Source organism: Aotus nancymaae, unplaced genomic scaffold (assembly GCF_030222135.1).
Source record: "Aotus nancymaae isolate 86718 unplaced genomic scaffold, 86718_ANA_hifiasm-v0.15.2.pri h1tg000032l_0, whole genome shotgun sequence".
Classification (NCBI taxonomy): Eukaryota; Metazoa; Chordata; class Mammalia; order Primates; family Aotidae; genus Aotus; species Aotus nancymaae.
Genome location: NW_026988445.1, coordinates 25,449,275 through 25,465,457, shown reverse-complemented (window position 1 = coordinate 25,465,457; position 16,183 = coordinate 25,449,275). Strand labels below are relative to the sequence as shown.

At 37.5% G+C, this 16,183-nt stretch overlaps 1 protein-coding gene across 8 annotated transcripts in view; it reads left to right on the top strand.

Moving 5' to 3' along the window:
- The window catches only part of RGS7 (regulator of G protein signaling 7), a 556,614-nt gene that overhangs the window by 411,355 nt on the left and 129,076 nt on the right, over nucleotides 1-16,183 (top strand). For all 8 annotated transcript variants that reach the window (XM_064383646.1, XM_021666925.2, XM_021666924.2 and 5 more), the window contains 2 exons: nucleotides 3,078-3,184; nucleotides 8,679-8,730. In XM_064383646.1, the coding sequence (XP_064239716.1) occupies nucleotides 3,078-3,184; nucleotides 8,679-8,730 (159 nt within the window). The remainder of the gene's footprint in view (nucleotides 1-3,077; nucleotides 3,185-8,678; nucleotides 8,731-16,183) is intronic.

The window sequence follows — 16,183 nt, the reverse complement described above, 5'->3', positions numbered from 1 at the left end:
GTCTCTGGTGGCAAGAGCTATTTTCTTGCCCTGGTAAAGGGAGGATACCCGTTCCAGAGGAATCTTTATGGCTTGTTGCATATAGGAAGAGATAAGCCAGCTATCCCTTTCTGAAACCACAATTTCTCCAGTGTTTTCAACTAGAAGCAATCAATATATCAGTCTTGGGTATTTTGGGATGGCATGTTCTTCACTTATCCACAGGGGTACCCTAGAGACTGAGACTTTAACCAGGACTCTAAGCACCTGCTCATCTGTTATGGGCCAGCTATCCTTATGGATCCTCTTACCATTTTAATTTCAGACAGTCAAGAAAAGAAAAAAAAAGAGTAATATGATCATGATGAACATGGCTATTTTGGACTGTCAGGTTCCCTGACTCACCCTGGTTTTTAAAATTTTTGTTACATATTTGTAGGGTACAGAGTAATATTTCAATACATGGAATGTGCAATTGTCAAATCAAAATAATTAGCATACCTATCACTTTATCACTTCAAACGTTTATGATTTTCTTGTGTTGAAAATATTCACTCAACCTAGTGGAAGGCAAATGTATGGAAGTAGATTCTCTGCATATGGTAGCTACTGTGCTTCATTATTTACACACAAAATAATTTTTACTTTTCTACAAAGCACTTTCAGAGTATCTACTAGGCTGGAAGCGCAATTCCAATTTCGTTACAAGTGTGCTCATGTCATTCTCACATCAATCCTGCCTGGTGGGTTTATGACCTTTATTAATAGATGGAGGAGGCACAGAGAATGAAAGTAACAGAAGACAGTGGGTGTCTTCAAAGTTCTTGTTCTTTTCACAGTGACACCCTGGCACCAAAGTTTTAACAAGGATAGGTAGGCATGTTGCTATGAGCAGTGCAGGCTTTGAAAAGACTTTGACTTTGAACTGAAAGGATGTGGAAATGATGGAAAAATACACACACACACATACACACAAAAAACTGATGAAAAAAATTGCTCCTTTGTAGAAAAACAACATTCTATACAGAGAGAGACTTGATTGGGAGTTTGGAGATGATGGCTGGAGCACTTCATAACAGTCTTGCAAAGCCAGGGCAAAGAGTGAATAATGGTTGGCAGGTGTTCTTTATCAGCAAGAACAATGCAGAGAGAGACCAGAGGTAGAAGTTATCAATTGAAATGTTTGCAAGGTGCTAGATAACAATTTCAAGGGGCATCATAGTACCCCACAACAGATAAAAATTTAGCAACAAATGTATTAGTTATGTAGGTGTGAGGGGTAGGAAAAAGATGAGATTCTCATGCTGAGCTGTACCATAGGTAGCTGCTTAGTGACTCAGTTCTTATTGAGATGGAGATATAGATTCATGTAGTCCTGGAACTGCTGTAAGAATCCTAGCTTCTTGTTAAAAAAAAACCAGAAATAAATTTATAAATGAATTGTACATAAAGATACATAAACAGATAAATAAATCTAAACTTTTTGGTATTTTCTATATACAGCGAGCCCTTTCTATTTATGACTCCCACATCTGTGGATTTAACCACCCGTGATCAAAAATCCACAGATGTGGGAGGGCAAACCGGGGAACTTGAGCATCTTTGAAGTTTGGTATCTGTGCGGGTCCTGAAACCAGTCCCCTGAGGATCCCAGGGGACAACTCTACATATATTTTTATGTCGAAGTAGAAAACTGTTTTGCATAGTTTCCTATTTTCTAGAGGTTAAGTTAGAAAACTTTATGTCGTCTCTGCACAAATGCAGTAATACCTACTGATCAAATTTTATTAACCCTTTTGTGGGAAGAAATTGATGGCAGCTATCGATAGTATGAGTACTACAGCCTTACTTTCAGACTGTAATGTTTCCATCGTCAAATAAATCTCTTCCTACCCCATATTTAGAACACTGTGTAGAGTATTACAGCCTTCCTTTCAGACTATAATGTTTCCATTGTCAAATAAATCACATCTACTCCATACTTAGAACACTGTATAGAATAGTAAAAGCTAGAGCAATCTTTACAGTCACCAGTCTGTAGATTCAATAGTGCAGCATACATGGCCCATCACTGATGCCTTAACGTTTCCTGTTAGCATCACAAAATAATGATGTATATCACTAGAAACATTACTGATGGTACTAAATAGCTATGATATGGAGAAGGAGGTGATGCAAGTGAAAACTTTTTTTTTTGAGACGGAGTCTCTCCCTGTTGCCCAGGCTGGAGTGCAATGGTGCGATCTTAGCTGACTGCAACCTCTACCTTCCTGGTTCAAGCGATTCTCCTGCCTCAGCCTTCCAAGTAGCTGGGATTACAGGCATGTGCCACTAAGCCCAGATAAATTTTTTTTTTGTCTTTACAAGAGATGGAGTTTCACCATGTTGGCCAGGCTGGTCTCGAACTCCTGACGTCGTGATCCACCCACCTCGGCCTCCCAAAATGCTGGTATTACAGGTGTGAGCCACCACGCCCAGCCATGAAAACTTTTTTTAAAAAGTTTAAAGTGCAGTATAAATGCCTAAACACAGAGCCAACACATATCTTCACAATGAGGGAGACAGATTCTACAGATTCAGAAGAGCCTTCCCATTTTAACGTTTCTTCCCTTTATCTTCTCATGGGCTGGTTGTCATGGAATGACATTGGTCATGGCAGCTGCTACCAGGAATTAGAATCATCTTAGTATCTTGTGTGAAAGGGCTGAAAAAAGAAGAAGAAGCACAAAGCCAGGTTTTTAGATGCATCCATATTTAAAATAGTGTCTAAATATAACACATGTGTAAATCTAATAATATTAGAATTCTGAAACCAAGATTTTTAAAAACACCAGAAAAGTCAGAAGTAACTGAATTTCTACTATAATGTCTACCAAGGCATTAGCCAGTCCGTATTTGAAGAGCTCTAATAATAGAAAACACGTTATTCAAGGTGTTCACTTCTATTTTTATGTTGGTTCCAAGCAGCGAAAGTTCTTTATTACACCCAAGTGAAGCCAAGAATGCGGTCTAAAGGAACCACACATAATGTTACATTCTTATAAATGAATAAATGTAAAAGGCTTTTTATATGTTCTTTGTTTGTTTCCATGAAACAGTGGAGGCGCTCCATTTGGGAACGTTAATGGCTGCCCATGGTTACTTCTTCCCAATCTCAGATCACGTCCTCACACTCAAGGATGATGGCACCTTTTACCGGTTTCAAGTAAGTTTAACAGGAATGTTCTTGAACAGTCAACTAGAAGCCTGCATTTTGTTTGCTAGTTAGGTTTCTTTTTAGCAGAACTTTTAAAAACTATGACCTATTTTACTTTGACTTAGGCTAGTTAGAAACTGATTAACATTCAACTAGAGACATAAAAAGCAACAAACAGAGAAAAATGAAGTATGCTTAGTCGAGATGATGTGTGATGATGGAAATTCTATTTGATATGAAAAGCTTAAGGGAAATTCAGAAAGTGACTTAATGGCATTCAGGAAGACCGGAGAGTCTTCCTCTGTAAGTTGCATTAAGTTACTAGAAAGGGGCCAGGTGCAGTGGCTCACACCTGTAATCCCAGCACTTTGGTAGGCCAAGGTGGGTGGATCACAAGATCAGGAGTTTGAGACTAGCCTGGCCAACATGGCGAAACCCCGTCTCTACTAAAAATACAAAAAATTAGCTGGACGTGGTGGAGGGCACCTGTAATCCCAGCTACTCAGGAGGCTGAGGCAGGAGAATCGCTTGAACTCAGGAGGGGGAGGTTGCAGTGAGCCAAGATCACACCATTGCACTCCAGCCCAGGAGACAGTTAGAGACTCCTTCTCAAAAAGAAAAGAAAAGATAAAGGAAGTGGAGAAGTGTAAGTCAATGGCTTATAGTCTGACCCTTGCCTGTGATCCAGACCATCTGCATCCCAAGTAACTTTTAATGGGAATGCTTGAAGCTCCAAGATAGGATTCAGCTGATTATACAAACTTTCAGCATCCAAGGCTCTTCTACAAGTCTGTGAAGACTGACATGATGATATATAGTGTGTGTGCACTCAACTGCAGCAGGATACCTCAGATAACTTGCAAACTGATGAGAGTCATTCTAGGTCATTTGCAAATGACGCAGATGCTATCATTCTTTCAGGTAATGATTGTGGACTCTAATTTCAGTCATCGTAAGTGTATTTGACACTTGAGTTCACATTGATTTACCTAAAGTGTACTCTACATTTCAGTAGGCATTATGGCTCATTAATAACTGACTAGCAGATTCTAGCCTGCAAAATTAAGGCACATAAAATGCTGAATGTCAAACTCTAACCTGTTTCCAACATGGAGGGTTCTCTTCATGCTCCATGGACCGTGAGTTCTCTCCGTGGTCCAACTTTCAGACTTTGGAGCCTTCTTCTCACTTGTTCTAAGTATTATTAAATGCTCTATATCTACGTAAATGACTGAATAGTAATCGGAGTGCCTAAGATTTGTTTGGGAAAACCGAGAACAAAGAGGAATTCTTTTAATCATTTGCTTTAAAAAATCGTCTCAAAGATTATTGTCCTCATAGAACAGTCTCACTGCCCCTTCCTTAGGACTCATTTCTCCCAAGGCAAATAATCATAGGACAGTTTTGCACTTAAGAGCTAGGAGGAAATAAAGCTGTCTCCTGAAACGGTGATACTGACCTAAGTATTCAAGCACGTAGTTAAATTACTTAACTCACAAAATCTTTACATTAATGGAGCTTTATTCTTTAAACAGCTAAACTTAAACTAATGGTAGCTTAAAAGAGCATATTATTAAGGTAACTTTGTGATCCCAAGGTTAAATTTTTAATAACTAGGAATTATTAGTGATTAGCAAATAAATTGTTTATATGTGACTAATGCTTTCTGATATTTGAAAGAAATCTCTATTCCCAGAAAAAAAAGTAGAAGGCAGACAAGGTTTACACGTCTTATTCATTCTCATGGGTCTGAAATGCCACATGAGGCTGGGCACAGTGGCATATGCCTGTAATCCCAGCACTTTGGGAGGTTAAGGTGGGCTGATCACTTGAAGTTAGGAGTTCAAGACCGGCCTGGCCAACATGGTGAAACCCCATTTCTACTTAAAAAAAAAAAAAAGAACACACAAAAAATTAGCTGGACCTGGTGGTATGTACCTGTAATCTCAGCTACTCAGGAGGCTGAGGCAAGAGAAGACCTTGAACCTGGGAGGCGGAGGTTGCAGTGAGGTGAGATTGTGCTGCTGCACTCCAGCCTGGGCAGCAGAGCAAGACTCTGTCTCAGGAAAAAAAAAAAAAAGCCATATGAAAGAAGGGATCACCATACACACAGGAGAAAAGGAAAGAATTTTTAAAAGAGCTTTAGAACAATGCAAGGGAATGAGTACAAATGACTCATGAACTTGCATAACTATTAGGAATAGACAGAGTTGTCAAGTTCAGTGTGCTGAGATAGATAGGCAGACATAAAATAAACATACATATGCACATTAAAATTACATTAATGATGAATATTAAATGTTACATATTTTAATGGTGCATCCATATTTGAAATAGTGTCTAAATATAACACATTTGTAAATCTAATAATATTAGAATTCTGAAACCAAGATTTTTTAAAACACCAGAAAAGTCAGAAGTAACTGAATTTCTACTACAATGTCTACCAAGGCATTAGCCAGTCCATTTTTGAAGAGCTCTAATAATAGAAAACCCAGTATCATTCAAGGTGTTCACTTCTATTTTTATTTTGGTTCCAAGCAGCAAAAGTTCTTTATTACACTGAAGTGAAATTCAACTCCTTGAAAGGATATTTTAAGATCATAAATTAAAATAGAAAACTCGGGATGCCATGTTTACAAATCCTCCAGTGAATGGTTGGCAGTCTAAAGATCATTATGAATCTAGGCCAGGCAAGGTGGCTCACACCTGTAATCCCAGCACTTGGGGAGGCCGAGGCAGGTGGATTACTAGGTCAAGAGATGGAAACCATCCTGGCCAACGTGGCTGGGCATGGTGGTATGCACCTATAGTCCCAGCTACTCTGGAGGCTGGGGCAGGAGAGTCACTTGAACCCGGGAGACGGAGGTTTCAGTGAGCCGAGATTGCACCACTGCACTCCAGCCTGGCGACAGAGCGAGACTCAGTTAAAAAAAAAAAAAATCTAAAAAGTCTTCAAAGCATAAATTTGAGACAAACAGAAATCTTGATTTCATTGGCATGGCAGTTTATATATTTGTCTCAAATTTGTAGTACATATGTTAATCGTGATTCTTATAATTTACCATGAAGTCACAATCATCTAATCATCCTCTCTTAGCTAATAGAAATTGAGATCTGCTGTGATTATTTAGCTCTCTTTCGTGACTCTCAATACATTCGCATATGCTCCAACAGTTACTGAACAACAGTTCAACAGTTTCAGATGAGTTTCATCCTAGCCAAGGAAGTCAATATTGAAAAGCCAAGAAACTCATGCGTTAAAATGTCCTAATGTATGGAGAACTATAAAATATGTATTTAAATTCCAAAAAAGTATAAGAGTTTGTTATTCTCTTATATTATCTTTCACTACAAACCAAAACATTACTTCTTAGAAAAAGTCTTCCAATATTGGTGAAGGATGTTGGCTTAGTGGCATTTCCATATAATATCTCAAGGAAAAAAATGCTTTATTCTTTAATTTTACAATCATTAAATTCTCTCTGAAGTAAATGATGAAGAATGAAGGAAAATATAAGAATGCAGCCGAGAATGTTTTTTGTGCTTTTGAGGAAAAAAGTTTATGTCTGACTGGTCTGACTAGAATAGATATTTTAAGGTTAGATAAATAGATATGCCTGCACACATGCCTATACATATACATACATACTCCCCAAAATATAGAAACAACCGCAAGGGAATTGTGCACTCCATAAGAAGCATCTCAAAAAGTAACACCCTACGTGAAAGCAAAGTTTTAATTACTTTGTCCCCCAGGGCTCCCCTAGAATCTGGATTCAATTTTATTTTTAAGAAATCAAATTCTCAAAGCTTCATCTCCCATGGAGTCAAGTGAGATTGGGGTGATGAGGGTGACCCATATAAAGTCTTGCTATTCTCCTTTGTCTAGTGGTTCAATCGTTTTTCTTTCTTCAAAATTCCTACGATGATTTTGTTCTCATGTTCACAAAACTGCTATTAGTAGCCTTCTTTATTTTACTACTATAATTTCCAAGAAAAAATTAAGGGTAAGTCAAAATCCCTGGGTGATGGTGGTGGTGGGAGGCATCTTAGTTTGGAAAGACTTTTCTGTAGAGATTCAAACAGTTCTTCCCATTTACCCATTTTCTCTCCTTTAGAGTCTCTCTTCTAGAGGGGAACATTATCAGGTACTCAGAGATTACTCCAAATATGCTCATTGCACATGGCTAGTTAATATAATTAGCTAACAGAGAGAATTAAGCCCACAGTACCGGTATTTGCCATCACCGTTACAGTGAGTCCTGCAGTTCTCATCCTTCCAGGGAATAGGGGTCGATGAGGAGACAGGTGCATCAGCTTTCCTCATGGTCAGGAGCCAAGCGTGTTCAGCTAGCAGGACTAGAAAAGTCCTTTTAGAAAATATAAATGTTAATGATAATAATAAAGGTTTTCTCGATCAATCATTTTCTTTGTAGTTTAGAAAATCGGTTTCTAGAATTCTACAGAATCCAAATTCTGCCTATTATAGATTATATCACTCAATTAAGACACTAGTAGTTTAAAAAAGGACCTCTGATATGTGCAGTTTAAAACTTCAGAGCAATAAGTGTCTTTGTAATGTTTTTATTTTTATTTATTTTTTGTGAGTTCCTAAATTTTAATTAAAAAATTAATTTTTAATTAAATTTTAAATTTTTTAATTTTTAATTTTTAAAAATTTTTAAAATTGTGATTTTTGTGGGTACATCATAGTCATATATGTTTATGGAATACATGAGGTGTTCTGATACAAGCATGCAATCTGAAGTCATCACGTTGTGGAGAATGAAATATCCATTCCCTCAAGCATTTACCCTTTGTGCCATAACAATGCAGTTACACTCTTAGTTATTTTAAAATTTATAATTAAGTTACTATTGACCCTAGCCACCCTGTTGTATTACCAAATTGTGGAAATTAATTACAAGAAGAATTTGGGAAATGTCTTTAAAAGTGAGAGTAAAAACTTGTTTTAATCTCATTGGACAATGCTGAGAACTGCATTATATGACTAATGGAGCCAGGTAAATGATTGTCAGATCTCAGAGAAAGAGTTTGTTGGTTGGTTGAGCTTTTTGGAGCTACCGAAAGTAGTGTTGAGATACATGATTTATAGAAAACAATTTGTTACATTTAAATACATTTCATCCTGAGTCTTGCTGAACATAATTCTCTTTCAGTCCTCTCCGTGAATGAATACTTTTTGTTTGAATAATACAATCAGACCTTTTTACCTTTATGTCAGTTGGTATAAAATTACACCAAATGAATGACATTTTAAGTACCTACTTGCTGGTACTACACATATTTAGAAGCTGAGCAATTGGTCAGGAAAGTAAACGTAGACAAAGAGTTTACGTCTCTTGGAACATGTTCTGTATTAGAAAACACATAGCAAACGAATATAGAGAATTGTGGAAGGTAAATGCAGTTCGCAAGCCAGAAACTCCACTAATTTTTTTCTTTGTCTAACCTGGTTCCACTTCTTTTCATTCCACAGACACCCTATTTTTGGCCATCAAATTGTTGGGAGCCGGAAAACACAGATTATGGTCAGTGCCATCTCTCCTCATTTTATTATTGACAGCCTCTGTGTCCCGATGGTGTGTACTTGCATTTTGTTGCTTTTCTCATTGAGAAAAAGAAAGCACAATTCTTCAGGATGGGACCAATATTTCTCACATTGAATTTATAAGTGGTTTTGTTTGAAAAGTCACTAAATCTCATGACAACTTTTTCTGTGGTATGGTGCCCTCTGCAGCTATTAAAGAAAACCATCTGAATAGGTTAAAGAGCTATAAAGAAGCTTAAAGGGGTTATTATTATTTTTTCATAGCAACCTGGCCTACTAGAAAGAACAAAAAAGAGGCCCATAGAGCCGGAGTTCTGGTTCAGTTCTCCCACTTAGCTGTGTGATTTTTGGTAAGTCTCTTGACTTCCCAAGGGTCCACTTTTCTCACTGTTCTATGAAGCATCCTATAATATTTATAAGTGGAGGGTTATGATAAACATGAAGAGGCCAATTACAAGCAAAAATAAAAATAAAAAAGCTAAAAGGAAATTCAGTGCTAATAAATCAAGTTCAGTGAACTCAGAAGAAACTTGGTTCAATAACCATTATTTCAGTCAAGTTCTTCAAGGAGAAAAAAAAGCCCCTATTAAGTACTCATCTTAGATCTTCCTGAACGCTACAGTTTTCAAAGACAAGATTGCATGGTTTTTAAATGTCATTTCTACAAGTGTTTATTGAGCATTTCTCTTCCTATGCCAGGTGCAATTGAAGATGGTAGGTTCGCAAAGGTGACTGAGTTTATTGACACTGTTGGGTAGCTCATAGGCTAGATGGGAAAGTAGAATTACACAGAAGGAGTTACCACAGAGTGTTAAGTGAATAGGAGAGTGGTATATGCAAAATTATATGAATATTTAAAAGAATCAGAAGTTGATTTTCTCTGGGGGCTTCCAGAATGATTTTGCAAAAGAATTGGTAGCATTTGAGCTAGATTTTAAGAGGAATGATTTTTCAGTTGAGAAGGCAGGGCAAGTGTTTGAGGCAGAGGAGCTGGCATAATACACAAAAGCAGTGAGAAGCTCTACAGAAGCTTGGCTTTCTTTGATATTGCTCCTGGAGAGACATCTTTGTAAGAAGAAAACATAAGAAAATTCATAGAAAATCAATAAAGCTATCTGTCATGTGTGTCGTTTCAGAAACCTGAATTTAGTAGATCATCCAAGAATGGCCAGTCAAAAGAGTCAAAACTACTAACATAACTCATGAAAAAAAATCTAAAAACCAATACTGAAAAACTGATAATGGAGACAAAAGTATTTCTTTCCAGTAGTGAAAATGCCAGTTTCTTCATCCAGGGCACACATTCCTCAAAACTGAGGTCCTTGGAGAAAGAAGTTATTTTAAAAAAACAACTACTGATATGTAGATCTGAGTTGGAGAATGTTCTGGAGCATTTTATTCAACCTAGGATAATGCCTGGAGACCATCTCACTAAAGAATATACTCACTCTATTCTAGAATTCTTTAGACTCACTAAAGAATTCTAGGGTAGGAACACTGGAACAGCTAAGAGGGAGCTCGTAGAGAAAAACCCAGGCATTGGAGTTAGACAGACCTGACCACAAACACTGTCATAACCACATATCAACTGTGTGACTTTAGGCAAGGCATGCAACATCTCCAAGCCTCAGTTTGCTCACTCTTCAAACAGAAATAATAATACTGACTTTCTAAAGTTGTTAAAATAATTCAAATTAATACACCCAAGGAAACTAGTATTGGTCCTCTCACATACTCAATACATTGAAATTAGTGTTTTGTGCTCATCATCATTATTGCCTGGCAGATACTGCCTCTTTTCCCTGTTGAAAAGCAAATTCCCAGCCAAGCATGGTGGCTCACGCCTGTAATCCCAGCGCACTTTGAGAGACTGAGATGGACGGATCACCTCAGGTCAGGAGTTTGAGACCAGCCTGGCCAACATGGCAAAACCCCGTCTCTACTAAAAATACAAAAATTAGCCAGGCGTGGTAGTACACTCCTGTAATCTCAGCTTACCCAGGAGGCTGAGGCAGGAGAATGGCTTGAACCTGGGAGGTGGAGGTTGCAGTGAGCCAAGATCACACCACTGCACTCCAGCCTGGGGGACAGAGTGAGACTCCATCTAAAAAAAAAAAAATTAAAAAAAGAAAAGCAAATTCCCATTCTCAGTGTTTTCTGCCCATCTGTTGTGTCTTTCATAAATATGTTAGAGTCCTCACATTTAAAGCTCATGTTTTATCATTTTATATAGATTGATGTTTCGATGGTGAGCCTGAGGAAATGTCATGACCTACACAGCAAATCATTTACAGAACATCTCTTAAAGTAGACCCCAAAATGCTGACTGTTATAAGTTTTCCATTGTTCCCTGAAAGGGCCACATATGCAAAGTGTCCACCAAACGCAGGAGGAGCCAAGAAACCAAAGAACAGAGCAGAAAAATCCAGTTTGTTGGCAAAGGCTGATTTATGGGGGAACTTACAGACACAAGCGTGGTCTTGAGTGACTAAAAGAAAGGTAGGCCTTCACACTACAACCTTCCAGACTCAGGGTTTATAGATCCTGGGGAAAGTACATTTGCTATGGAAGGAATGAGTGGGTGGCCGAGAGAATGCTATGGGTGTCACAGCCCTGGGTGATGTATGCAACAATGTCAAGGGTTGTTTTGGAGGAAAGGTGAAACTCAGAGTAAATAGGTGTTTCTACATAGAGAGTAAATCATCAGCTAGACATCTTGGAGGCATTCCCGGACTCAGTGTTAGGAGTCAACATGGCGGATTAGCATATAAGATAGAATCACTCTTCTTCCCGCACACATTACCACCCACTGGTGTCCATTTCCAAGGGGATCAGATCTTACACTTTCTCCCCACACGTGGAATACTTGCTACTTACGTAACTAACTTACTCTTTAATTATTATGTTTAGTCTTTTTTTCCTCTGAAGAAACATATTGGTTGTGCTTAGCTTGCCTGAATTATATACAAGTAAGGAATAAAATAATTATTCCATTAAGAGGATATGGGGGAAAATGGGAGGAAGAGAATAACAATAATCTCAGACACTGTACACCTCCTGCAGGCAACGGTGCTTCATTTTCTATGATTTTTCTTTTTAGGTGCAAGTAAATTGTAGCAGCAATATGAATTATCCAGTTTTGAATTTCCTGCTGCCATTTGTTTAAAGAATACTTTTATAAAACCTCACCCCTGGCTTTTAAAGAGGATATTGATCACGTGATGTACTTGGGCTGTGAGGCCCAAAGCACAGTAACTACCTAGGCTGTCTTTTCTAAGACAACTTTAGGGCAGAGGGACTTTGTTGCATAAAGCAGGTTGAAGAAGAGTTTATTTCACTTTATTAGCATCCTGTAACCAAGCAGGTTCTGCTGAACATAAGCCTCTATAGGTCAGTTGATGTGAAAAACTGCTTTCTCATAGTTATCTTGGTTTTATAGAAAAATGGAATGTTGGCCGGGCGAGGGGGCTCATGCCTGTAATCCCAGCACTTTGAGAGGCTGAGGTGGAGGATCCCGAGGTCAGGAGTTTGAGACCAGCCTGGCCAACATGGCAAAACCCCATCTCTACTAAAAATACAAAAAATTAGCTGGGCATGGTGGTGGGTGCCTGTAATCCCAGCTCCTCAGGAGGCTGAGGCAGGAGAATCGCTTGAACCCAGGAGGTGGAGGTTGCAGAGAGCAGAGATTGCACCACTGCACTCCAGCCCAGGAGACAATGTGAGACTCTGTCTCAGAAAAAAAAGAAAAAGAAAAATGGAATATTTTGATTCTATTCAATAACTAAGACAAGTCAATATGGACTAAAAGGTGTATATCTTTATAAACTCCATTCTTTGAAAATCAAGTTGGATAATATTTCAGATATTTTATGTGCAAGTAAAAGCATTCTAACTTAAGCCAGTTAAAGTGGAGTCAGAAATGGGCTTCCCCAGATGTATTTGCATCATCAAGAGAGATCTGGCACAAAGGACTTGCAGTGAGGGCTGGAGGGAAAGGCACAGGAAAACTTAAGAGAGCTTTGGTAAGAAGTAGAGACAATGTCAGTTGTTGTAAACTGAAACAGAAGCCAAGGCAGGGTTTTTACTGGTACCTCTGGGCATACACATTGCACACAAATGGTCCTAGAAATGACCATTTTAGTATGTATTAAAAAGCCATTTTAGTACACATTACAAAAACAGAAACATAAAGCAATGAAGCGTAATTGAGAGCTCAAAAATAAAACTGCACACCTATAACCATATGATCTTTGGCAGAGTCAACAAAAATAAGCAATGGAGAAAGGATCCCTTATTCAGTAATGATTCTGGGATAACTGGCTAGCCACATGCAGAAGAATGAAGCTGGACCCCTGCCTTGTACCATACACAAAAATGAACCCAAGATGGATTAAAGTTTAATATAAAACCTCAAAATAAAAAAATCCTAGAAGACAACCTAGGATATACCATACTGGACAATGGCCTTGGCAAATAATTCATCACTAGGTCCTCAAAAGCAATTGCAACAGAAACCAAAATTGACAAGTGGGGCCAAACTGTATTCAACTAGTTAATTAAACTAAAGAGTTTCTGCACAGCAAAAGAAACTATCAACAGAATTAACACACAACCTAGAGGATGGGAGAAAATATTTGCAAACTGTGCATCTGACAAAGGTCTAATATCAAAAATCTGTAAGGTACTTAAAACAGTGCAACAAGCAAGAAACAATCCCATTAAAACATGGGCAAAGGACATGAACAGACACTTCTCAAAAGAAGACATACAAGCAGCCAGCAAACATTTGAGAAAATGTTCCACAGTACTGAATCAGAGAACTGTAAATCAAAACCACAATGAAATACCATCTCACACCAGTCAAAATGGCTAATACTAAAAAGTCAAAAAATAACAGATGCTGGCAAGGCTATGGAGAAAACAGGATGTTTATACTCTATTGGTGCGAATGTAAATTAGTTTAGTCATTGTGGAAAGTTGTCTGCAAATTTCTCAAAGAACTAAATACAACTACCATTTATTCCAGCAGTCCCATTACTGGGTATATATTCAAAGGAAAATAAGTTATTCTACCAAAAAGAAATCTACACTTGTATGTTTATCCCAGCACTGTTCACAACAGCAAAGACATGAAATCAGCCTAGCTGCTCATCAATGGTATATTGGGTTAAAAAAATGTAATATATATATACCATGGAATACTACACAACCGTGAAAAAGAATGAAATTATGTCCTTTGCAGCAACATGAATATAGCTGGAGGCCATTATTGTAAACAAATTAACACAGGAAAAGAAAACCAAATACCACACTTTCTCACTTATAACAGGGAGCTAAACACTGGGTAGACATGGATGTAAAGATAAGAATGATAGACAAGGGGGACTACTTGGGCAGAATGATAGAGGGGTGCAGAGGCTGAAAAAGTACCTGTTGGAGACTATGCTCACTACCTGGGCATTGGGATCAATTATACCCCAAACCTCAGCATCATGCAATATACCCATGTAACAAACCTGCACGTGTACCCACTGAATCTAAACAAAAGTTGAAATTATTTTTTAAAAAAATGAGTACAAAGGGAACAATGTCTTTAGGCTGTCTCCTTTCAAGGGTTGAATCTCTAATGTCCAGATAGGATTTTAACTCCAAGAAATCGAAATGTCCAGTACAGACAGGAGCTGCCTCTGTATTTGCATGACTCATCTTACCCATCATACCCAAATCCTAGTCCATTTGATATTTTGTCCATTTGAACGTTTTGCATTTTTATTTTTTCCGAATACTGCACTAAAATATTATTTATTTTGTTATTTTTTCAAATATTGCATTAACATATTATTTATTTTGATTACTGAATTTTTTGACACCCCTCATAGATTTTGCACCTGAGGTGACTGTGTCACTCACCCGATCCTAGTCTAATACAATTAACATTACATTTGGTTCTTGGGCCATCTTAAAAGACCTTAATGATAATGTAGATTTTGTCAAGATCATGGCAACCACGTTAAGTGAACAGAATTTTAAGGACAAGGAATATTTAGCCAGAAAATAATGTATGTATTTAGTATGGAAGGGAGAGATGTGTGTGGGAGAGATACAGATTTTTCTGGTGTGTATGGCAAAACCAACATAGGACAGTTGCAAAAAGAAAAATTAGTTCCCGACATAAGAACCTTCCAGCTGAAACAATGAATATTGTTCAAAACATCACATTATCTTGTAGGGTGATGATTTATGCCTCAGTAAATATTCAGCCGAGGGCCTGTCTTTTCTCTAGTATGTTGTGAAGGTTTTCAGACCCGCGGAGAGAGATGGTGCGTAGTGCCCCTAAACAACTATACAAGATGAAGTTCCACTTGCCAAAACCATACTAAAGGAATAGCAAAAGGATATTGCGAATCAATAAATCCTTCATATATGGTAATAAGAGGCCAGCAGAAAGAAAATGTTCTAGTTGTCCAACCACAGCAATTGTAGGCTGACATAAAATAATTACAGCAGTTTTGGGATAAACAGTAATTTTTCCTTCGGGTACAGATTTTAAGTTATCAGTTACCATTGGTAGAAAGCTTGCCATATCCAAAGCTTTGTTTTGGGATAGAGATGACAAGGAATTTATAATCAATGAAAGAGATCAACTACACAGTGAACTAATTTAAAGGAATTTTGAAATAAACACATAAAACCAAATTAATAGCCTATATGACTTTAGAACTGTGCCTTGAACCTTGAATAACTGATAAAATAACAGTGCCTTAAATATCTGCATGCTGCAATCATAATTCTGTTATGTATAATATTAGAAAACTGAGAACTTAGGATTTTGGGGAAAACAAAAGAACTTCATTTTTCTAAAAGTAGACATTATTTATTAGTTTATCTAAAACATTGCAGTGTTTTCAAATATATCCATTCCATTAACACAAATTGTGTGGTTTTATTTTTCATCTGGATTCTCTTTGGCATTTAATTTACACAGTCGCTTGTTTTGTAAGAGCCTTAAGAGGGCCTCTACAGTTCTGTTTTATTGTCCTCTGAAGAACTTTCCAAGCCTTTGTCATTCACTTTTGAGGAGTCCATCCCTGCTATGTCTGTTTTTGAAGCCAGGTGTTAGTGGCTCCTAAGATCATGTTCTAGGGAGCAGAGTTTTAAAAATTAATAGACTTCATCTTTTTAGAGAAGCTCAAGGTTTACAGAAAATTAAACAAAATGTGAAGAGAGTTCCAATAAAATGCCTCAGTGCCACCTATAATTTCCCCTATAATTAAAAACTTACCATAATATTGTACATTAGTTACAATTAACGAGCCAATATTAGTGCATAATTGTTAACAAAAATCCATAGTTTTTATTAGGGTTAATTCTTTGTGTTATACATTCTGTGGGTTTTCAGAAATGTATAATATCATTTATCTGACATTGAGTTT